This window comes from Pseudozyma hubeiensis (assembly GCF_000403515.1).
Source record: "Pseudozyma hubeiensis SY62 DNA, scaffold: PHS38, whole genome shotgun sequence".
Lineage (NCBI taxonomy): Eukaryota > Fungi > Basidiomycota > Ustilaginomycetes > Ustilaginales > Ustilaginaceae > Pseudozyma > Pseudozyma hubeiensis.
The window spans coordinates 909,533-931,551 of record NW_012133820.1 but is presented as its reverse complement, the minus strand read 5'-3'; the positions used below and the strand labels follow the sequence as shown (position 1 = coordinate 931,551).

Sequence of the window (22,019 nt, the reverse complement as noted above, 5' to 3'; positions counted from 1 at the left end):
CCCCCCCCTCCATGCTCACCTCGCTGGCTGGCTGGCTTATACGGTGCCGTCCTTGCTCGTTCGGCTCTTGAATTGGGTCCTGGTTTTGCACTCCGCGAAATTGCTTTGGCTCGCGTCCCGCGCTCAATTCCTGCACGCATTCTTGTGTGGGAATGGATGAAACCTCGCTCATGCGCCACGACGCGGCTGCTCTGCTCGCTTTTCCCGACGTTGCTGTCTGTCGCATCGGCTTACTCGCTCGCTCACTCACTCGCCGGCTTGGCTGTTGACCACTTTCTGGCATTGTTGCTCGGCTGGCTGCTGAATCGCAACAATGGCGCCTGTTCTGCGTCCACAACGTCACGACGTGCGACAATCGCTCTTGCCGACGCCTTGTCGACGACTTCTCCCGGTTCCTCACCCCGTCGACCTTCACTGCGACCGTTCTTCGCTATCAAATCATCACCGCCTTTCGTTCCTGGTCGCAATCATTTCTCACGGTGCCTAATCAACAAATTGGCTCCGCCAACAAAATCATGCTGCCGCCACGGAAATTTCGACCTTCGGCATCACCTCCGAAAACCTGTCCAACCACGTTTTCCGACTTTTTGCGCATTTTCGGCACTTGCGCTGTTTCACCGTTCCTGTGCTCTGGCTAAATCGCTGTGCGCTCCACGACCCTTGATTTCTCGCCTCTCCGCCTTTGGCCCACATGTCACGTCCCTTGATGGTCTCGACCCGTCCTCGCCTCGCTTCGCTTAATTCACCAAATCACCAATCCATCACCGCTCCCATCTCTCTTCCTCGCTCGACCGCTACCTTTCCACCACACATCGGTGTCGACTCCAACACTTCGCCTTTGCAACCCTTCACACGGCGCTCATCGCACACACGTCACTCCTCTGTCATTGACTTTTCGGCCTATCTCATCGGCACCTGACCGACGCTGCGCATCGGATCACCCGCTTTCTCGTTCTTCGTTGGCTGACTTACTTATACCCTCGACAGTCTCAGCGACGCAGTTCACCGACCCATTCAGCTCGGCCAACCGCAACAGCATCCGTCTCAGTCCAAGCGACAGTGACAACAGTCGACGAGGCGGACCACCATCGTCTTTCCCCGGGGACGACGACGCTTGCGATCCCAAATCTTCGCCTTCCTCCAGCAGCCTAAGTCCCTCAGCCTCATCTCCGCTGAGCCAAGCAGCGCGGTCCAACTCGGAGCGCAGCAACAGCCTTCATAGCATCATTGAACTCGGCCCGCCTTCACCTACCTCATCGGCAGCCTCGGCTGCTGGCAAGCATCCACGCTCCGATCAGCCGCCTTCACCGACTCGCTCCTTCAAGCATTCACGCGTTGCTACCTCGTCCACAGTGCCCAGGCCCATCCAAACCACAGCGCCGCGTCCACACCGCTCCTCCTCTTCCTCATCCCCATCGTCCTCCATCGGAGGTGTCTCTGCTGCGACTGGCAAGAGCTCATCTCCGACAGATCCGTCCCAATCTCAACCTCAGAACGTCTCGCAATCCACGACTTCTGCCTCTGTCGCCGCCCATGCCAGCTCCTCGCAACCACCATCTTCATCGTTGAGCAGCTTTGCGCCGCCTGGCCTCTCTCTCAGCCCGCCTTCGGCCGCGCTCAAGGCCTTGAGTCGCAGCTCCTCCAAGAGGATGTCGTTCGACACAGCACCATCCTTTTCAAGCCCGCTCGCCTTCGCATCCATCCTGCCCAATGACGACGACGCCAATGACGACGACACCCTCAACGCCGAAGGTGCGCCGCTCCCTTCGTCGCCTGTCTGGCTAGGCGACAGTGCGTCTAATCGATCCAGCTCGGATCCTCAGGCAGCCAGACGTCGAACGCAGGGCTCGACCTCGTCTTCACAAGGTAGCTACACCCAGCCCCTTTCGCCAACGTCACCCTCGTCCGTCTCGTCCGCGACATCTCAGCCCGGCGCCCGTCAGTACAGGCAAGACGCTTCCGATTCGGCCGCTTCCGACACTGTAGACGAAATGCCTCGGCGTGTTAGCAACGAACAGCGCTCTTCCATGCGCAAGGACGCCGTTACAATCAGCGCAGTATCGGCCGCTGATCTTGCCGGCGCTTCCCCTCTCGCGCGCACATCGTTGCGACTCGACCGCGAGCGATCCACCTCCAATCCCCTCCACAGGGCTGTCGCCGGCGCCTCCAGGCTGAATCGGACGCCTTCACGGCATTCGCCATTCCAAAGCATGAACGTGGTCGATGACGACGCATCGTCCGTCGCCTCGGATGACGTTGCTACGACCGGCTCCAACCTGACCCGCAAATCGTCTGTCACCAGCTCAAGCGGATCCATGGGTCCGCCCGCGATACCGCGGCGCATAGGTGGGGGCGCCACGGGCTCGCCTGCTCTCGAGCCCATCGACCGTGCATCCACCATCGCCATGGGCAAACGCAAGGAGGATGCTTCGCTGGGACTCGGCATGCCATCGAATCCATCTCCGCTTTCGTCCAGCTCGTCGTCCGGTCTGCCAGCCTCGAGCTCCTTCCACTCTGGCTCGCCCACGATCAGCTGGGATGCCCGCGGTGCTCGAAGCAGCTCGGGCGCCTTTGCCCCGTCCAGCTTCGGTACATCCACCAACAACACGCCGACGACGGTGACGGGCGGCGGCAGCGCCATCATGCATTCGGCACGCCGCAGACGCATGACTTCTTCGTCGCTCAGCTCGAGCGTCCATCGCCGCGCCCGTTCTCTCGGCGGCGTACTTCTCGGCGAAGGAGCCATTTCGCCTGTCGGAGGGCCCGACGGCGTGGATCCCAATCTAGTGGCAGCAATCGAGTCTGGCAGTCCCAGCATTCCGCTGCCTGTCCCTATTCCAGCGGCCTCGGGCTCGCATCGATCGTCCAGCGTCAGCTCATCCGGCACGCAGGGCGGCGCCGCCTCGTCTCTCTCGAGCTCTGGTGTTGCTTCTTCGTCCGTCCCGTTCAGCTCTTCGGTTGTTGCCCGAGCTTCGTCGCATCGCCGGAGAAACTCGCAGGTCATCGAGGATGAGGATTTCCCTCGGAGTGAAGCGGCTGGTCGAACACCCTCGCCCAGTCATACACGCTCGCGAGTCCGTAGTCAGACGCTCGGCATCCCTCCGTCGCCCATCGGCCCTGCGTCCGCACAGACGGCAGTGCTCGAGACTCCCGCCAGCACGACTGGGTCAAGCCCGTCGGTCAAGAGTGCTGGATCCGCCAATCTCGCAGATGCGATTCGCTTGCAACGTGTACCGACGGCCGTGCGCCTAGCCGGCGATCTGATCGTTCCGCCTTCACCCTCGCCCCGCAACATGCCCAAAAGTGCATCCACCGCGTCGATCGAGTCGCCTCTGAGCAAGTGGACGGCATCGAGCGCAACAGCTCAGCATTCCAGTCCTTTGGTGCTTGGCGGTACCAGCCAAGGTCATGGTCTCGGCCTGGGACTCACCTCTGATGCTGCCTCGTCGCCGCCGACAAGCGCCGGACGCCTGAATGTGCCCCAGACGCCCAACGCCACCCGCAGCAATTCGCCGTTGGCGTACGAATACTCGTCCGGCGCAGAAGAGTCCGGCGCATCTGGACGCTCTTCGCCAGCGATGGAGCGGCTCAGAACCGATCAGACAGCCAAGCCCGGCCATGACAGCAGCGGACAGCCTCTGTCGGTCTCAATCCCCATCGGTCGCGACTATGGACCACCAGCCAGCCTGCCTAGCTCCGCCATCCTTGGCTCACGCTCACCCACCCTCATCCCGCCTCGATCCGACCTTCTCGATGTGCCCACTAGCGCACCACGTCACGCAGGTCTACCGGCGAGTACGAGCGCATATTCGCCCCTCCTTGCTCTCAATGCATCTTCTGCCCGAACGAGCCCTACGGCTGAGCGACGACCTCGACTCGCTTCTAGTCACTCAATTACCCAGCGCATGTCATGGGGCGCTCAAGAGCTTTTCGACAGCTTGCAAGAAGCGACGGATGGCCACGACGAGCATGACGACGGCTTCGAAGACAAGCCAGCGCCGTGGATCGCGTCGACGCAGGATGCAGGTGTCCAGTCATCGCTCGCACCTGCTGCTGCGTCGCTCAGTCAGAGAAGGCAGACGCAAGGCAACCTGTCCAGCTCGATCGGTTCCACTCATCTGCTCGGTGTTCCGCCATCGAATCGACGTGTACATCGGCCCAGCGAAGCAGCGTTGTTCACTCCTGTCGGGAACTTACCTACAGCTGTTCATCAACCCATGTCTGGCACCGACGAATACGCCCGCATCATTGTGCAAAGCCGAAATGCCAAGATGCAGAAATGGCGAGCGCAAAATCCTTCTCGCTTGGGATCGTACCTGCGGCAACGCAATGAAGTCGCCACTTTGGGAGGGTCACAGCTTTCGCGCGAACGAGTCCAGAACAGCACGGCTGAGGCTCCTCTGATCCTTGGGCAGACGAATCTGGCTCGTCGAGGCACGACGATTGGGCTGCAGAGGGACTCCAGTATGGTGGGTGCGCCCGCGCCGACACGTCGATCGTCGGCGGTGGGCTCGGACGACAGCATCGAGTCGCAGCTGGACGAGGACGAAGACGGTCAGCGAGGCCTCGAGTCGTCTGCCTTCGCCGAATTCGAGTGGGTTGATTGGCTCGACGAGTATCGCAAGATGAAGGAGGCCAAGCTGCAATCTGAGCGTGAGGAAGCTGAGGCTCAGGCAGCTGTCGAAGCAGGCGCGCCCGATGCCGAGTCTGCCGCCGTTGACGCGGAAGGCTCTGCTGTCCACGACGTTTCCTCAACAACTGCAGATGATGAAGGGGCAGCCTCTTCTCCGCGCCGCTCTGGCAGCGAAGCCATCGACAACGGACGCGTCTCTGCTCTGCAGAAGCAGCCGGCGGATGGTCACCGGTCCGTGTCGGATCCTCTCTCGCGCCAGAGGCTGCAGACGGCCGAGCCTATCGACGTCGAGCAGGACGCGATGGACGCAGAAGAGGTCGAAGCCGCCCTGGCAGCCCTCAGCCTCGACGATGACAACGGCGATGATGCTGCTTCCTCCAAGACCGCACGTGCGTCTAAAGCAGCGCAGCTCGGTCCAGCTCGCCGACCCGATCCCTCATCGCGGTATTCGACTCGACCAGGCACAATCCAACAACGCAGCTTTTCGTTGGCGAGCGCCGAGCTGTCCAGTCGTCACTCGGGCGCGGACTCAAGCTCCACTGCCCTCTCCACCTTGTCCTCCTCCCCGGGTCCTGTCAAGGCCGGATTCTCCCCCGTCAAGCGGCTCGGCACCGACAAGGCAAAGAATTTGTCGCTCTCCCCCATCACCAGTCGCGTCACGCCCGCGCCTCAGTACACAAGGGCAGCAAGTTCCCATTCGGCACGAGCACAGGCGCACGCTGCCGGACGTGGACGGCGCAAACATCTCGGTGGCAAGATCGAAGCGTGGTGGAGCGCCGTCAAGTCCGGCTTTACCGCTCCAGCCGGCGACGGCTGGGCCAAGCCGCCAGCTTCGACGGCCTCTCCGCGTCGCAACGAAGCTGATCCTCGCACCGGCTCAGCAGCTGCGCTCTCTCACTCATTGTACCAATCTCCATCGATGGCTTCCGCTCGCTCGACAGGTTTCAGCCAGAGTCGTCGAGACGCTCCTCGTCCCGCACCTTTGTCTTCCTCAGCCATCGCCAATCCGGCTATCGCAACGCCATCCCCCACCCTCGTCACGCAGGTGCAGAGCGGGTTCGGCCGTCACATGCGCTCGCATACTGGCAACACGGCGATGAGCGGCACCGACTCGGTCAAGACGCTGCGCTCGAGCACATCGGCGCAGAACCTCGGGAAGGACCTTGCTCAAAGAAGCGACGAGAGCCTGGAAGTGGGTGATCGTAGCGACCGCAAGTCGGCTTCGCCGGCAGCCGACGCCAGCTTCGTGACAGTGCAAGAGGAACCGGGCAGCTTGGAAGCACCCATGTCCGCGTCGTCGCAGCAGAGCCAAGAGACGCGTTCTTCAGGCGGTCGACGCCGTCACCAACCCAAACTGTCCCTTCAGCTGGACAAGGGACTGAGCACTTTTGACGCCGAAGAGTTCGACAAGATCGGCATGGGGAAATCGCCCTCGAGCTCGAAGCAGGCCAGTCCCACCAAGCCGCCCGTCTCTGCGCGGTCCGACGGCAGCACCGGCAGCGCCAAGGAGGTCAGCAAGTCGCTGGCCGCTGAGCCTGCACTGCAGCCGGCCCTCTCGCCTCGGAAGTCCTCGCCGCAGCTTTCCCAGGCGTGGGCTTCAAGTCCGCGTATTGCGAAGAAGCCGTTGCGAGACGACGACGACGATCGCGATGTCGATGCTGACTCCGACGATGATGAGGGTCGTGCTGCCGTCAGAGCGAGGGCCGCGTCCAAGGCGATCACGATCAACTCAATCCGGCAGCACATCCGTCACCGCCTGCTCGCGTCAAAGGAGAGCTGCGACCGGGAGCTGCGTCGCATTGTCGGTGCCATCAACAACTACGTCGAGCTCGAGCTCGAGAAGCAGGAGGACGAAGGTCGACGCAGCGTCGTCGGCGACGACCGCGACGTGGAAGAGATTGAGGAAGTCTTCGCTCATGATCCAGAGGACGCGGCAGAAGAGGCTGCAGATTCGGACGTGGTTCACGGCGGTCATGCGAGCACGTCGCGCCCCAGGTCAAGGTCCATGTCTCGCGGCGCGAGCAACTCTTCCTCGTTCTCTGCTGGCGCTGCCGCTGCTGCCGCGGCCATTTCCGGTACGAACGTCTCTCCACACGAGGAGCTTCCCGAAAGCATTTCAAATGCGGAAGGGTCGCATGCACGCGTCTCGTCTGGCTCACTCTTTACGTCTCCCGTCCTCGGCGGATTGCGCGAAGCGGCAGCAGTGCGATCGGCACGAGAGTACAAGCTGCCAGCTCCGCCGCCCGTCAACATCGCAGCTGCAACAGGGACCTCTGCCCGGACCATCGGCACCGCCTTGGCAAATCCGGCCAAACCATCGAATCTCAATCCGCTCAGCCGCGCCCAGTCGCTGAGTCGTCCAGGAGCTCGCTCAGGTTCCAACTCGCGCTCCACGTCCCGATCGCATTCACCCATGCCTGGCGTGATGATGACGTCCAGCATCTCGGCTTCCTCCGGATCTCCTCGTCTGTCTCCGTCGCGCAAAATGAGGGCGCTGCCCACCGAAGACCTTGGACCTCAGCCTTGGATGCAGCCATTGGAAGAGCTGGCGGCGATAGCGATGGAAGTGCTGGACGTCTCCATCAACTCGCTCATCGCGCGTTCCGGCTCGTGCTCTCAGCTCATCTCTCGCGTACAGAGCATCGGTCGTTTCTGGGACGAGCATCCTGATTGGGCCGGTCGAGGATGGTTCATCCAGATCCTGCTCGCCATAGCCGGACTCAGCCGTGTCGTGGAGTGGTGGGAAGCCGAAAAGGGCTTCTGGAACTTCAACGACGAGCAGGAGCAGGATGCCGAGCCGATTCGCTTCATCCTCGGAGGGCAGGGCGGAGATGCGGCGGGCGAAGCTGCCGAACAGGAGTCTGGCAAATCGTCTGGCCTCTGGATGCCCTCGACGGCGAACAGTCCCATCCGAGCTCGCGCCTTGTCTGTGGCACCTGTCGACATTGCCATGGTCCATCGAAAATCAACCAGCGGGTCCAACTCGCCAGCGTCGGGATTGATGAGGCGTGAATTGCAGCCGATCGGCGACCAGGAAGAAGGAGGTACTTTGCTCTCATCAGGAGTCACCAAGGCTGTTGTGGATGATGGACAAGGCGACCTCGACGCTGATGCCGACGGAGACATGACCATCGTCGACCGAGCTCGACCGCTTCCTCGAGGCAAGCCGAGCGGCGGTCTCGAGGATCTGGATGGTCGGGCTGCCATGCTTAGTGCTTCAGACAACATTCAGGGTGAGCAGAGCCAGGAAGCCGGCGAAATCGATTCGTCTGGCGAAGGCACGGAGGAAGCACCGCAAGAGGTGCGCCAAAACTTCCGCTCTGCTGGTATCAATGTGCTGATGGAGCTCAGCATGGACGACCAGCGTCTGTTGTATTTGAGTCCTGCTTGGAAGACAGTGTTGGGCTCCGATCCTGCCGAGCTCTACGGCGCACCGATCGAGGACCTGCTGGCTCCCGGTGACACCGACGTGTTCGCCGAGGCATCCAGGCAGCTCGAGGCGAATCAGTCACACACCGTCGAAGCAGTCTTCCGATTGCGCGTAGAGAAGACGCTGCACGCCTCGTCAACCTCTTCGGCAAACTCTTCGGACGATCGAAGCGACGTCAGCGATGCCGTCTACTTCCAGGAGATGGAGGGCAAGGGAATGCTCATGATCGACCGACAGAGTGGCAACCCGTCGCACTCAATGTGGGTGTTCAAGGCGACCGGACCGCCCGAACGCGAAGATCAGCTGCACGACGCCGCTCTCACAAAAGGTGGACGAGCGGTCGCAGCCGTGCTGGACGAGCCCACCGCGGCGCTTGCTCACGTCGCCTCCATCTCGATCGAGCCCGTGCTGTGTCGCATCTGCGAAAGGGACATTCCAGCCTGGTTTTTCGAGAAGCACAGCGAAATCTGCAACGAAACGCACCGATTGGACATGGAGATCGGCGAGTGCAACGAGAGCCTTCGCGAGCTGCGCAGAGCCATCCAGGATCTGCACAATCGTCTCGAGAGCTTCACAGGCCAAAGTGCGGAGCAGCCGCTCGAATACCGCGGCGTGGCCATCACGACCCCTCCGGCCTCCAATCAGCCGCCTTCGGCGCTCGAGGGACTGAACCGCTCCATCGCTCAGCGCCAACCGGCACCGGCGTCCGTGCGAAAGCAGCACCTTCGCGCTCTCGATGCGGCCGTCGAGCTGCTGCAGACGGCCTGCGAGATTTCGACGCCGGCAATCAAGGACGAGTTTGCCGACCAACCCATTGAGAAGCAGCGCCTCCTCTCCCCTACATCAGAGAACAAGGTGGTGACCGTTCAGCAATGGCGACGTCCCGCATTGGACGACACGGCCCTGGATCTGTTGATGGCAGACGTCGAAGGGGCCATGCGAAGCAAGCTGAGCGCCGTCAACCGCATGCTCAACACCATCGTCTACGTCGAGACCGTTCGTCAAGAGTGGGAAGAGCGCGTTGAGGCTGCGCTCTCCGCTCTGTCGGAAGCTGAAGAGGGCTCGGGCAGCTCGCGAGGATCGTCTGAATCCGTGTCTGAATCTGGCTCGGACGACGCGCCAGAACAGGTCGTGGATCAACATGAAGGACTCGGTCTTGCCCTCGCAGAAGCCCAGCCGACCTATGCTCAAGTCGCCGCTGCGGAACAAGGATCTCTCCCACCAATCGCGATGAATTCCATCGAGATGCAAAGAGGACTTGACTCTTCAAGGGGTGTTTCGACCGAAGGCATTCGTGCTTCTCCCCGTACACCCGACTCGCTGCCCCGTGCAACGTCTGCTCACAGCCGCCTTCCTTCCACCTTGTCGACCAGCGCCGGAGACGACGAGGGTGGAGCAGGACGGGAGGACGCAGAAGACGACGGCTTGCTCTCTGGCTCCATGCTTCTGGAGCAAGACGACCGTGATTCGCCGGTTCCTCCATCCGCTCTGTTTGCAGCGATGGGAATTGCAGCGGACGAGGATGATATCCCTGCCGTCGATGACAAGATGGGCGGATCTACGCAGCCAGCGCCGATCCCTATCCCTCGAGGTGGTGCAACCTTGGCGCCGCCTCCGTCGTCCACCGATCTGCTGGCTGCGCGACCCGTTGGAAGTCTCACCGCGGCTTCCCTCTCCATCTCGGGGGTTGGCGCATTGCAGCGACGCTCCGTCAGCCGATCTCGTCGATCTTCGCACCTTCCATCTGCGTCCGATGGTCTGGGAGGCACCCCGCCGCTCTCGCCCCATCTGTACGGCGAGTCGTTGGGTGTGTCGCACCGACAGAATCGCAAGTTCAGCGTGTCGCACAAGAGCCCCATGGTTGGCTCGATGCCTCTCTCGCCAAGACTGCCGCCTGCAGCGCCCTCGTCAAGGCCCACGGCGTCGTCAATCAAGGACTTTGACATCCTCAAGCCCATCAGCAAGGGTGCTTTCGGCAGCGTGTTCCTCGCCAAGAAGCGCACAACAGGCGACTACTACGCGATCAAGGTGCTGAAAAAGTCGGACATGATTGCCAAGAATCAGATCACCAACGTCAAGGCCGAGCGCATGATCCTTATGACGCAGAACCAGTCTCCGTTCGTGGTCAAGCTCTTCTTCACCTTCCAGAGCGCCGATTTCCTCTACCTCGTCATGGAGTATCTTCCAGGTGGTGATTGCGCCTCGCTCTGCAAAGTGCTTGGAGGCCTGTCGGAAGAGTGGGCGCGTCAGTACATTGCGGAAGTGGTGATCGGCCTGCAGCATCTTCACTCGAAAGGTGTGGTGCATCGCGACCTGAAACCCGACAACTTGCTCATCGACCAAAAGGGCCACCTCAAGCTCACCGATTTTGGTCTGTCGAAGATCGGTCTGCTGGGACGTCAGACGCGTCAGGCGGTAGCGGACGCCGCTGCAGCTTCGTCCTCCGCCCCGAGCGGCTTTGCAGCGCATGCTTCGCGCTCAGACTCGAACAGCGACTCGTTGCCGAGCTCAGCGGCCTCGTTTGCCTCGGAAGCGCGTCACCCGGCTGTGTTCACGCCTGCGGGCACCACCGCCGGCGACACCGCCGCATCCTTGTCGCCCATGACGCCCGGCCTTGGCGGCATGATGCGCAACCAGTCGTTCTTTGCTGCACCCCAGCGAGGACGCATCGTCAGCTCGTCGACCGATGCGAGCGACTCGGGCGAGTCGGACTCTCAACGTGCTGTTCCCAAACCGCTGCCCTCGGCGCGGATCGACAGTCCGGGCAATCTGTTTGGGGCCCATCCTCTGCTCAGCGACAATTTTGGCCCTTCTTCCGGCGACGGTGGATCCGACGCACCGAAACGCTTTGTGGGCACTCCGGACTACCTTGCGCCGGAGAGCGTGCTGGGTATCGGTATGGACGACTTTGCCGTCGATTGGTGGGCCCTCGGTGTCATCCTTTACGAATTTTTGTACGGAGTGCCACCCTTCCACGCTGAGACGCCGGAGAAGGTGTTTGACAACATCCTCTCGCGACGCATCGACTGGGAGGAGGATTCGGTCGAGGTGTCGTCGGAAGCGCGTGATTTGATGGAACGGCTCATGTGTACTGATCCCAAGCGACGTCTTGGCTCGGGCGGTCCAGACGAGATCAAGAACCACGCTTTCTTCCAAGGTATCGACTGGGACAACGTCACCGCCGAGCCTGGTCCATTCGTGCCGCAGGTCACCGACCCCGAGTCGACCGACTACTTTGATCTGCGCGGAGCCAGCCACCAGGACTTTGACGACGAGCCGGTCCACAGCACGCGCGAATTCGCACGCGCCATCGAGGGCAACAAGTTTTTGCAGACGGGCCTGCCAGTCTCGCGGATGCGGTCGCGTCTCGAAAAGGCTTTTGGATCGCAGGCGCAGAACGAGGACTTTGGCAACTTCAGCTACAAGAACTTGCCGGTGCTCAAGCAGGCCAACGACGAGGTGATCCGCAAGATGAGGGAGGAGCAGATGCCAGCGTTGGCCAAGGCGCTCGAGCAGTCGGCCGCGTACACGCGCCACCGCAGCTTCTCGGCCAAAGGGAGACCCGCGCAACGTGTCCATTCGCAGACGCTGGCGCTTGCGGGGCCTCCATCGCCTGCGCAAAGCGCATCGTCGCACGGATCGACGCCGTCGCGCTCGACTGCGCCCACATCTCCGGCTGCACAGCTTGTCAGTTCGGCGCACCGTCGGCGCACGTCCGAGGTGCCAGCCTCCTTGGCGACGCCGTTGTCGGCAACGACGCCAGACGGCGATGTCGGAGCCACGAGCAGCGTCGGTCGATCGTTCCCTTCGCCTTCGGCTGCCATGCCCATCGGAATCGCCGACCGACGCCGACAGCAGCTGGTGGAGGCTTCGAGTTCCGGTGAACGGCGCAACTCGATGCCGTCGCGGTTGCGCACCAAGTCGGCAAGTCTAGCAGAGCGACCGGCGCTGCCGACTCCATGGCAGCAGACTTCGCAGCAGCCTCAGCAGGAAGTCTCGAAGAAGCCATCTCGCACCGCCGCCAACACAGCAACTACAGCAGCAACGGCAACGACCACCGCGTCGAGCTCGCCGACCAACGCATTCGCGCCACTCGCCCCTGGTGCTGCTGCTCCTCCTCCTCCTGCTGGCTCCATTGGCAGCTCGGACGAGATCGCTTGTCTCATAGCAGAGGACAATCCCATCGCGTTACGCATGCTCGAGACGATGTTGGTCAAGCTCGGATGCAGATGTACCGCAGTGCGCGACGGTGCCGAGGCGGTGCGGCTGGCGATGGGTGATCACAAGTTTGGCGTCATGTTCATCGATGTGACGCTGCCCATCGTCGGTGGCGAGGATGTGACACGAATGGTGAAATCGACGCGCAACGTCAACTCGACGACGCCTATAGTGGCGCTGGCTTCGTTCGACCGTGGCGAACCCATCGATGCTGCGGGATCGCTATTCGATGCAGTGCTGGCCAAGCCGCTGGAAAAGATGGATGTGTGCGCCATCCTATCGCAGCTCGGGTTCACGCCGACGCAAGCAAGTGTCAACGTTGAATCTTCCACGAGCATGCAGCAAGGCTTGGACGGCACAGCCTTGTCGTCAGGTTCAGGATCAGGTACGACGAGCGCGCCGGCCGAATCGCGCGCGCTTTCGAGAAAGTCGACGTTGGCACGCAAGACACCGTCGCAGGCAATGGCGGGAGCCAGCACACCTCCGCTGCTTGGCAGCACAGGGTCGCCGCACCACACACCATACTCTTCTTCGCCGTTGGGTAGTTCGGTGCTCACATCGCGACACTTTGAAGCGCCTCAGCAGCTGCAGGCCAAGATGAGCAGCAGCGGGCTGGGCGGACTGCACTCGCGTACGCACTCGCAGCAGCATCAGCAAGACAGCGAGCGACGAGACCAGGAGACGGCCGAGACGCTGAGCAAGGTGACCGAGAGGCTGTCGCTATCGTAAGCCCTCTCTACGCATCATTCGATCCGGTGGTAGTTTTGATGTTTGTTTTCAAGTTCAAGTTTGCATTGCATAGTATTGTTATCATGAATTCTCACGGATGGTTGTGTTTGTTGAGCCTGAAAGGAAGGATGGATTGGGACCTGGTGAGCGAGTGATGTATCGTGATCTGTCCAAATCATCTCCGACGGAGTGAATGGAATCGGGAACACTTGGAGTGTTACATCGCATGTCAGAGAGGAGCTGTGAATTTTGGAGAGCGATCCGAGCACATGTTGGCTGGTCAAGATATGGTGCGCGTGAAGTGCGAGCGGAGACTGAAAGGTCGGATGGGAATTGGCGGGGTTACAAAATGGCAACATGACGTCGCGGCAAGCGAGTTCCGTTCAGCAGAGCGGAAGGGGCACATGGGAAGAGAGGGATCGCGAGTATTTGCGGGGCAAAGTTGAAGGAGTGCGCCACCTTGGGAGGTTGTCGCTCCGAAGAAAGTCGAACTCTTCGACGAAAGAATGCAGCAATTGTGGGACGCAACACAATGCTTGTTAGTGACGGTCAGTGTGAGTTGATACAGTGCGCAGAAGAGGGGTCTGCGGCGTGCAGGGCTGTTCTAGACAAGGGTCCGGCACTAGTCTCGGTCTATAAAGGACCCTGGAGCCAGAGGTCCAAGCTCTCGCTCCTAATCTTGGTCTGTCAAGCTAGTCACGGAAAGCAGTGGCGAGCGGCAACCAACCGGCGAGAAGCAAGATCAGGATGAGAAGCGACGGCTGTTGCCACGAGTGACAAGGAAGAAAACAAAGTCTCTCCGGAAAAAGGGTGCCGAGCGACCGGAACTGATGGTGTCGGCAGCCTCTTCCAGGATCTCTGAGTGCTTCCTGGCCATTGCAACGACGAAATCAGCTACAGACGGACAGACGCAGATCGAGCAAAGACCGGCGAAGTCGAAAGTGTCGATGAACTCATCCAGTCGAATTCCGATGGGATTGTCCAAGAGCATCGACATCGTGGATGACGATGACCACATGGTGGCCACTCTTGGCTGCCGAGCTTGAACAGTGTATAGCTTTTTGGCTAAGAGGACGCTCCGCCGACGAGCGGGTCAGGGCAGTGAAAAAGGAACAAGCGAGCCGCCAAGTCTCACCGATTTCGAGACCATTTGCGCCTCAATTTGTAACTAATAAATATCCAAATAAACAGTTGCCAGAATGTTTTTGGGACGAAAGGAAAATAAAACCGAGCTGCAGAGAGAGTCTGCCCTGCCGGCTGCAAACGTGCGAATTTTCTGTTGCATTTTACCGTAGCTGGTCGGCTGCAGCGTGGTCCGCGGCGCATGGCGTCTCGTTGTGTGCTGCCGTGTTTTTGTGTGCGTTTCAAGTCTGCAAAGTGCCAATCTGCTCTGCCAACGTGCGGGTTGCGCGTGCAATAAACGACACTCGCGCCCAACGCAGACTGAGAAAGCGAAACAAGAAGCAGGGCAGCTCTCTTCTTGCCCGAACATCGCCTTCATCCCGAAAGGTGGACCCTTCCCCCCTCTCTCTCACCGCCATCTTCATCGCTCTTCCACTACTCATCACAACCATCCTGATCGATATCGTCCGTTGTTGCGTCCAGATCTTCATCCCGCAATCGAATCGCCGCAATCGCATCACCGATTGGCCAAGATCTCGATCGCACTTCTTTGTCCAGTCAACTCGACTCAACGCACTCACTTGATCGCGGGACCGATCATCGTCTCTGTCGCACTGAACGACACTCGACTCATACAAGGGACCTCTTTGGCTTGGCTTGCCATCACATCTGATTGTCTTCAAGCTTTCAGCTTCAACCGCCTCACCCCAATTCTCACTCACACGAATCCACATGACGCTCAGCTCGTGAACGCATCGATAGACCCTCGGCTTCTCCGAAGCCCAACACCCATTCCACGCTTCTGTTCAGCCGCGCTCGTCTGAGCAAAAGAGGAGCCAACTCGCATCAATCGGTCTCGTAGAGCTGCCTAAAGAGCCCGTTCCGCCTTTCCATCATGGCCTCATTACTCTCGAGGCGTGCCTCGCATATCCTTCTCATCCTCCTTGGCCTCTTTCTGGCAGGCACCATCGTCGTCCTCACAACCGCCAATGCCTACTTCTCCATCGACACTTCAGCATACATCCTGCCGGAAGAGCTAGGCACGTGGGAGCAGATCCAATCCGGCGCTTCCCCCGACGGCCCCGACGGCTGGGCAGCTCGCATCCCTTGGCTCAGCAAGCTCACTCATCACTCGACCGATGTCGCCGCTTCCTCCGCCGTCGTCAACACCACCGCAGCTCATCCAGCATCTGTTGTCGACCCTGACGATACGGTCGCCAGACCTCAGCCGTGGCGCGACAACACTCCCAAAAAGTGGGATCCCGCCAACCCAAAGGAGAAGATCCCGCGCATCATCCACCAGACCTGGAAGGATGAGCATCTTCCACCAAGGTGGCAGGCCATCCGCGACGAGTGCGCCGCCATGCATCCCGACTACGAATATATGCTCTGGACCGACGCCGACTCGCGCAAGTTTATCGCAGAGCACTACGACTGGTTCCTGCCCGTCTTTGATGGCTACCCCTACCCCATCCAGCGCGCCGATGCCATCCGATACTTTGTCTTGCATCACTACGGCGGCATCTACATGGATCTCGACATTGGCTGTCTGCGTCGTTTCGACCCCTTGCTGCGTTTCGAGGTCATCCTGCCCAAGACCATCCCCGTCGGCGTCTCCAACGACGTCATGCTCTCGGCGAAGGCACATCCTTTCATGGACCAGCTCATCCACAACCTCGTCAACTTCAACCATCAGTACTTGACAAACTACCCGACCGTCATGTTCTCTACCGGCCCCATGTTTGTTTCCGCATCTTACGGATTGTACGTCGACGTTCACGGTCCGGCATTCCCCAGCACACCCAAGCAGCCCGAGATGGGATTCAAGGGCGTTCGTGTGCTGCCCAAGAGCCTGTACGGTAAGAACGTCAAACCGGTCGATGCGCCCGACGCCTTCTTCTCGCACTTTTACGGATCCAGCTGGCACGCCAACGATGCGGGCTTCCTCATCTTCCTGCGCAAATACGGACGCTTCTTGATCTTTGTCGGCGTCTGCGTTGTGCTGTACGGGGTGTTTAGGACGTTGCTGCCGACGCTGCTGTGGAAGTTTGGCGGGTACAAGGGGAGGTTCGGACGCGGGTCGAGGCGGTCCCAGCGGGAGACGGGGAGGTGGATCAGCTTGCCGATCGGTACCTCTTCGCGGTCGCTTTCACGACGGAGATCCAAACGTCGTTCTACGTCCACCGCCGACGAAGATCACAGTGTACCGCTCAACTCTATGGGACGACACGATACGGTGGGGAGCACGTCGGCGGCCAACCCTAGCAGGCTGTCTATGCCGGCACCGCGGCCTACGCGGCTCAGTCTTCCGCTGTTTCAGCTGCAGGATCCGGAGCCGATGAGCAGCGATCCTGCACCGCAGTCTGTGCTCGCCTGGATGGGTCAGACGCTCTCCCGACCCAGTTCGAGGAGCGATGCCATCAGCGAGATGGAAGCCAACAACTCGACCGAGAACAGCAAGAAGAAGGGCGTTCTCTATCTGCCGGCGTACTTTGTGCGCGGGGATGACTCTTCGAGTTTGAGTCCGAGCAGCAGTGCTAGTTCGCAGCAGTTGCAGGGGAATGCGCTGTCGCCCTTGTCGAATGGGTTTGCAGCGGCGGGGAGGAGGGGCGAGGAGAGTCAGAGTCTGGGTCAGTGGGCAACGAGTCTGCTGCCGGCGGGTTGGAGGGGTCCCAGTCCAGCACCTAGTCATGGAAGTAGGAGGAGCAGGGTGAGTCAGGATCTCGAGAGTTTGGGCAGTCAGGCTGATGACGACGACGAGTGGACGGGTGCAGGTGGTGGTGCGGGGAGGGAGGAGGAGAGACCGTTGATGGAGGCCGAGAGAGGGGGAAACTTGCGGAAGGCGTGGGATGATGGGATGGGAGGCGAGCGGCAAGCTGTTCAGGCTCCTCCGCCGTACAGGGATGACGATGCCGTGGAGGAGAGGAGTGGTGTGGAAAAGGTGTGATTGTGGTAGAAGTGGGTTCGGGACTTTTTGGTAATGATAACAAGAGATGAGGAAGCTGCCAATGCTTCTCTCGATCAGCCTTTTGGAAACACAGAACGACTTGTGTGTGCGCTGCGGAGAGAGGATGTCTGTGACAACATCGGAGTGATTCTGATTCCATGGCCAGGACGCATAAGTCTAAAAAAGCTGCATGAAATCCCTGCGTCTTGATGCCAACAGTCGAAGCCGCTCATAATCTGCCAGTGACAAGGCTCGATCGATCCAGATTCCGCACACAAACACGCCACAAACCTCCGATCGACGATGAAAGCATGTTTGCGATTCCAGCTGCTCCGTGGGTGCGTCCTGGAGTTCATGACTCGTCCGAGTCGGACTGAGCATGTGTCAGATGCTGCATGATCAGCTCGTACGTCAAGATGGTCAGGGCCGAGCTGGGCACGGTGCGGACCAGATTGACTGTCATACCTTTGTAGAACCCTCTTAGTCCTTCCTCCCTGGCGATGGTGCGACACGCCTGCAGAACGCCCGTGTATCTTCTGGCCACCTGCTCGCCCGTATTCGCCGCTGGCTTGTTTCCCACCGTCCCACCTGTCACCGCCGCAACTGTCTCCTGTATCGCACTGCTGACCGCCTTGCCCCTCGGCTGCATCTGCAACCTCGTCCTCAGCACTTCGTGCGGATAGGTCGTCACGCTCGCAATCATCTTGGCTGTACTACTGCACAGCAATATCGTGCTCGCCTCCAACTCCTCCCCTCCCTCATTGCTCCTAGCCAAACCCTTGAAGCTCTCGTACAGTGGGAACTGAACCGCAACGTGGCTCACCCCGAACAAGCTTGGCAACAAGCCCTTGTAGAACCCCCTCAACCCTTCGCTCTTGTAGATCTGTACAAAGGCATCCCCCGTATGACGATACGGCTTGACACCGGTATCCTTGTGAGACTGCAACATGAACCTGGTTTTCACCACCCACAGCGGTGATGTGCAGACGGTGGATGCTGCACCTGCGGTCATGGCTGATAGGATGTGGTTGAGGAAGTCTTCGGATGCGGTCAAGTGGTTTTGTGCAAGAGAGGATTTGCAGTTGTCGTAGACGGTGAAGTAGATGGCCCAGGTGGGGAGGTAGCCGAAGATGGTTGGGCCTAGACCGCGGTAGAAGCCTCTAAAACCGTCGTCGTGCCAGATCTTGCGGAGCGTTGCGGTTAGACCGAGGTAGCGAGGCGGTTCAGGTATTGGTGGTGCGGTGCTGGATGCGATGGTTACTTCTGGTGGTGGGAGAGGTCGACGACGTCCTTCTTGCGCTTGGAGACGTGTTTTGACCACATCGAGCGGGCATGTTACGACCGAGGAGACGAGGCCGGCGCAGGCGCCTGCTATCGCTGATGCGTGCAGCATTGTGACTGGAAGACGGCCGAGTGGGGCTCTATGCGGGACGGAGCCGAGGTACAGGCGCCAGCGAGAAGGTTGAAGAGCTGCGAAAGCAGTACGTGTGGAGTTGAGTTGTGTTGCGTTGTGATGCTGCTCGATGCTGCTGAGTGTGACGAGCGAACCGCGAGAGCACGAAACCGCCCGATTGTCGACTTTGCTCACTGCTTGCCGCTGGACCGGCGGTGTGACAGCGGTCGAGTGGGTGGAAAGGAACTCTGACGAGACGGAGCCTTACGCCGCCATCAGATGTGCGATGTGTGTGGTAGTGCAGGGACCGTCAAAAGAGATGGTGCTGTTGTGGTAACGCAAAGTCGCCTATACAGAGGCGGAGCGCTGAGTTTCTCCCCGCCGGCTCGAGCTAATCGTCTGAGCTACTGTGATAGAGGAGGAAGATTCGGTCCAAAAGAACAGTTCGTTTTGAGCTTGCTGAAAGGTCGCGTGCAGCGAAAAGCAAGAGATCGGTCCGCCGGGTTATGCGATGGTACAAGCTGCGTTCAAGATGCGTTCAAGTCGTAATCGTGGACGTGAGAGAAAGAGCGAGAATCGTGTGATAGCGCAATTGATCCAGCTCGATAAATACTCGTCTATGGGATGAAAAGGTGATAGAGTGATACAGTAAAGCGAAAGGAAGAAGGAGACACAAGTTGGTGTGTGATCTCCAAGTTGGAGAAGGCGTACCAGCGATAAGTCTCGGTGGAGGTCACGCACCAGCCAGTGTGCGTGTGGGCTGCCGCATTACGCGCGGATTAAGTTAGGAAGCACAGACACCCGAGAGCTTCGGCGCTGTTAGTCCGATTTTCTAAGCGAAATGTTGGATCTTATTATCGCAAACATTTGGGATAATCCACAGCTAACCGGCGATTGAAGTGTTTCCACTCGACCCCACCGAAACGGCCATTCTGGCTGCCGTCGACGAGGCGCAACGCCCGTCATTTCATGATAGGCACATTTCATTTGAAGAACCTCATGTGGGCTAGCTCACGTCCCCCTTCCGTCGAAGAGCGCGGCGGGATCTTGATACGAGCGGAGCATTACAGTCTCGGTCTTCTCAAGCAGATCTTTGCATACTGGAGCAAAGCAAAGGTGTGCTGTCCTACAATGACAAGGATCCAGAGCAAGTGGTCGCAATTGGGCGCGGAACGATTCTTCCGGTCTCGAGATCTGCGGCTCAGAAGGCGGATCGACGCGCATGCAGGTGCACTAGTCTCAACCGCCGCAACATGAGTCTCCTCATTGTTTCGAGCGTCGGCCTCTGAGACGCGTTGTGTGCAGTTTCAGTGTTCGTTGTGTGCTAAGATGCGCTGCTGCTGCGTCGGAACGGATTTCTTTTCTTCTTGTCTTGCTTGCTGCAGCGAACCGAGGCTGGTCGCGTCTCGAAGAAAAAAGTCAGGTCATTCTTTGTTTGGTGCGCTGTTGGATCGAGAACGTGACGTCGTTCTTTCTCAGTTGCCTTTCTTCCCTCTGACCAACGCCATCCCTTTTTCGTGACGCGGATTCGACGACCATGGCGGACTCAGCTGGCTTGCGCACCAGGAGCGCCACCGCAAAGGCGGCAGCTGCCACTCCCAACGGCAAGAGCAAGGCTCCCACCGCTGCTCAAAAGCGCGCCGCCGTTCAAGACGAAATCGACTTTGACGAAAAGAAAAACTACAAGCCCAAGCACTCGTATCTCCACGTCGACCTTAAGGATGACCAGATCATGGGCGGAGGAAAGGAGCAGACCGTCGTCAAGTACTCGCCCGGTATCGTCATCTCCGAGCAGGGTCGCGAGACCGACAAGAAGCTCGACGAGCACTCGGATTGGGAGTTTGGCGGTCCCTGGGGTGTCACCGCCATGATGACGCTCTTCCCGCTGCTCATGTACTACCTCTGGATCTGCCTTTGGTTCTACGATGGCAAGCTCGTCATCCCCAACTCGATCGACGATGCTTGGCCTTTCCTCCAACGCATGGGCGCACACGTCCGCGACGACGCCTTCCCCACCAAGCGCGCCTTTGCCGGTTACGGTGGTCTCATGGTCTTCCAGTTCCTCCTCGCCGTCTTCATGCCCGGCTACATGCAGGAAGGCCTGCCCGTCCCTTCGCTCGGATACAAGACGCTCATGTACAAGTGCAACGCGCTCTCGTCGTTCTACGTTACCCTCGTTACCTGCGCTGTCCTCCACGTCTCGGGTCTCTACCGCCTCACCACCATCATCGAGCACTTTGGCGAGTACATGACCGTCTCCATGATCGCCGGATACGCCGTCTCGGCCGCCACCTACTACCATGCCGTCTTCACCAACACCACCCACCGCATGTCCGGCAACTTTGCCTACGACTTTTTCATGGGTGCCGCCCTCAACCCTCGTATCGGCTCGGTCGACCTCAAGATGTGGGCCGAGGTCCGCATCCCGTGGGTCTTGCTCTTCCTCATCAGCGTCAGCGGTGCCTGCAAGCAGTACGAGGTGTACGGCTACGTGACCCCCAACATGGCCTTCATGGTGCTCGCCACCGGTCTCTACATCAACGCCTGCGGTAAGGGCGAGGAGTGCATCCCGCAGACGTGGGACATGTTCCACGAAAAGTGGGGCTTCATGGTCATCTTTTGGAACTTTGCCGGTGTTCCCTTCACCTACTGCTACAGCATCGTCTACATGGCCGCCCACCCTCCTTCGTACTACAAGTTCAGCACGCCCACCTACGTCTTTATGTTTTCGCTGCTGCTGTTTGCCCATTATGTCTTCGACTCGTCCATGGCTCAAAAGTCGCGCTTCCGCATGCAGCTCCAGGGCACCTTCAAGCACCGTTGGACCTTCCCTCAGTGGCCTTGGTCGACGCTCAAGGATCCACGATACCTTCAGACCGAGCACGGAAACGCGCTCCTCATCGACGGATGGTGGCAGTTCCTCCGCAAGCCCAACTACACTGCCGACTGGACCCAGGCTTTCCTGTGGGGCGCCATCGCTGGTACCCGCTCCGTCATCCCTTACTACTACTCGCTCTTCTTCCTCGCCGTGCTGACGCACAGGTGCGGAAGGGACTTTGAGAGGTGCGGTAGAAAGTACGGCAAGGACTGGGACAAGTACTGCACGATCGTCAAGTACGCCTTCATTCCTTTTGTCTACTAGAGCAGAGGAGATCGGTCTGATGATCGATGACGATTCTTCTGGATCCCTTCGGACATTGGCTCTCAACATAGTTCAGCTTGCATTTCACAGGTCATGCTTTCCGGAATCGCGTGCAACCGTTAGGCAGGAGCTGGACGTCACCGGAACCTTTCTTCAATCTATATTTGTCGATCGTGTTTACTCCTGATACAATCAGACACTTACTTCGACAGCTGTCTCGCCGACCGCTGTCCTTCTCATTTTCTCATTTCAAACTGGATCGATGAGTTGTGTGAGGTGTTATCGGGGCCAATCTCTGTAATGAGTTGAAACGATGAGATCCAACGGACTGGTACCCTGGATTGAATTCGGAGCGAGAGTGATAACGAAGCGGTCTCCCTCGGTACAGCTGCTCGAAGGCGAGAA

At 59.5% G+C, this 22,019-nt stretch overlaps 4 protein-coding genes across 4 annotated transcripts in view; 3 read left to right on the top strand and 1 right to left on the bottom strand.

The window, feature by feature from the left end:
- PHSY_004069 (AGC/NDR protein kinase) overlaps positions 1–14,056 on the top strand; it is a gene marked incomplete at both ends in the record, with an annotated part of 16,374 nt that extends 2,318 nt beyond the window's left edge. Inside the window, 2 exons of the mRNA XM_012334686.1 lie at positions 988–12,983; positions 13,703–14,056. Of these exons, the coding sequence (XP_012190076.1) occupies positions 988–12,983; positions 13,703–14,056 (12,350 nt within the window). The remainder of the gene's footprint in view (positions 1–987; positions 12,984–13,702) is intronic.
- A 971-nt stretch (positions 14,057–15,027) lies between these two features.
- PHSY_004068 (glycosyltransferase) lies at positions 15,028–17,079 on the top strand (the record flags this gene model as incomplete). The annotated part of the gene is made up of 1 exon (XM_012334685.1): positions 15,028–17,079. One exon carries the CDS (start codon positions 15,028–15,030, stop codon positions 17,077–17,079), a length of 2,052 nt encoding a protein of 683 aa, XP_012190075.1.
- Positions 17,080–17,431: 352 nt separating this feature from the next.
- Positions 17,432–19,403, bottom strand: PHSY_004067 (mitochondrial carrier protein; the record flags this gene model as incomplete). The annotated part of the gene is made up of 2 exons (XM_012334684.1): positions 17,432–18,720; positions 19,361–19,403. The coding sequence occupies 2 exons, from the start codon at positions 19,401–19,403 to the stop codon at positions 17,432–17,434; spliced, it is 1,332 nt and encodes a 443-aa protein (XP_012190074.1).
- A 606-nt stretch (positions 19,404–20,009) lies between these two features.
- PHSY_004066 (hypothetical protein) lies at positions 20,010–21,614 on the top strand (the record flags this gene model as incomplete). Its single annotated transcript, XM_012334683.1, has 1 exon — positions 20,010–21,614. The coding sequence occupies one exon, from the start codon at positions 20,010–20,012 to the stop codon at positions 21,612–21,614; it is 1,605 nt and encodes a 534-aa protein (XP_012190073.1).
- Positions 21,615–22,019: the final 405 nt, after the last annotated feature.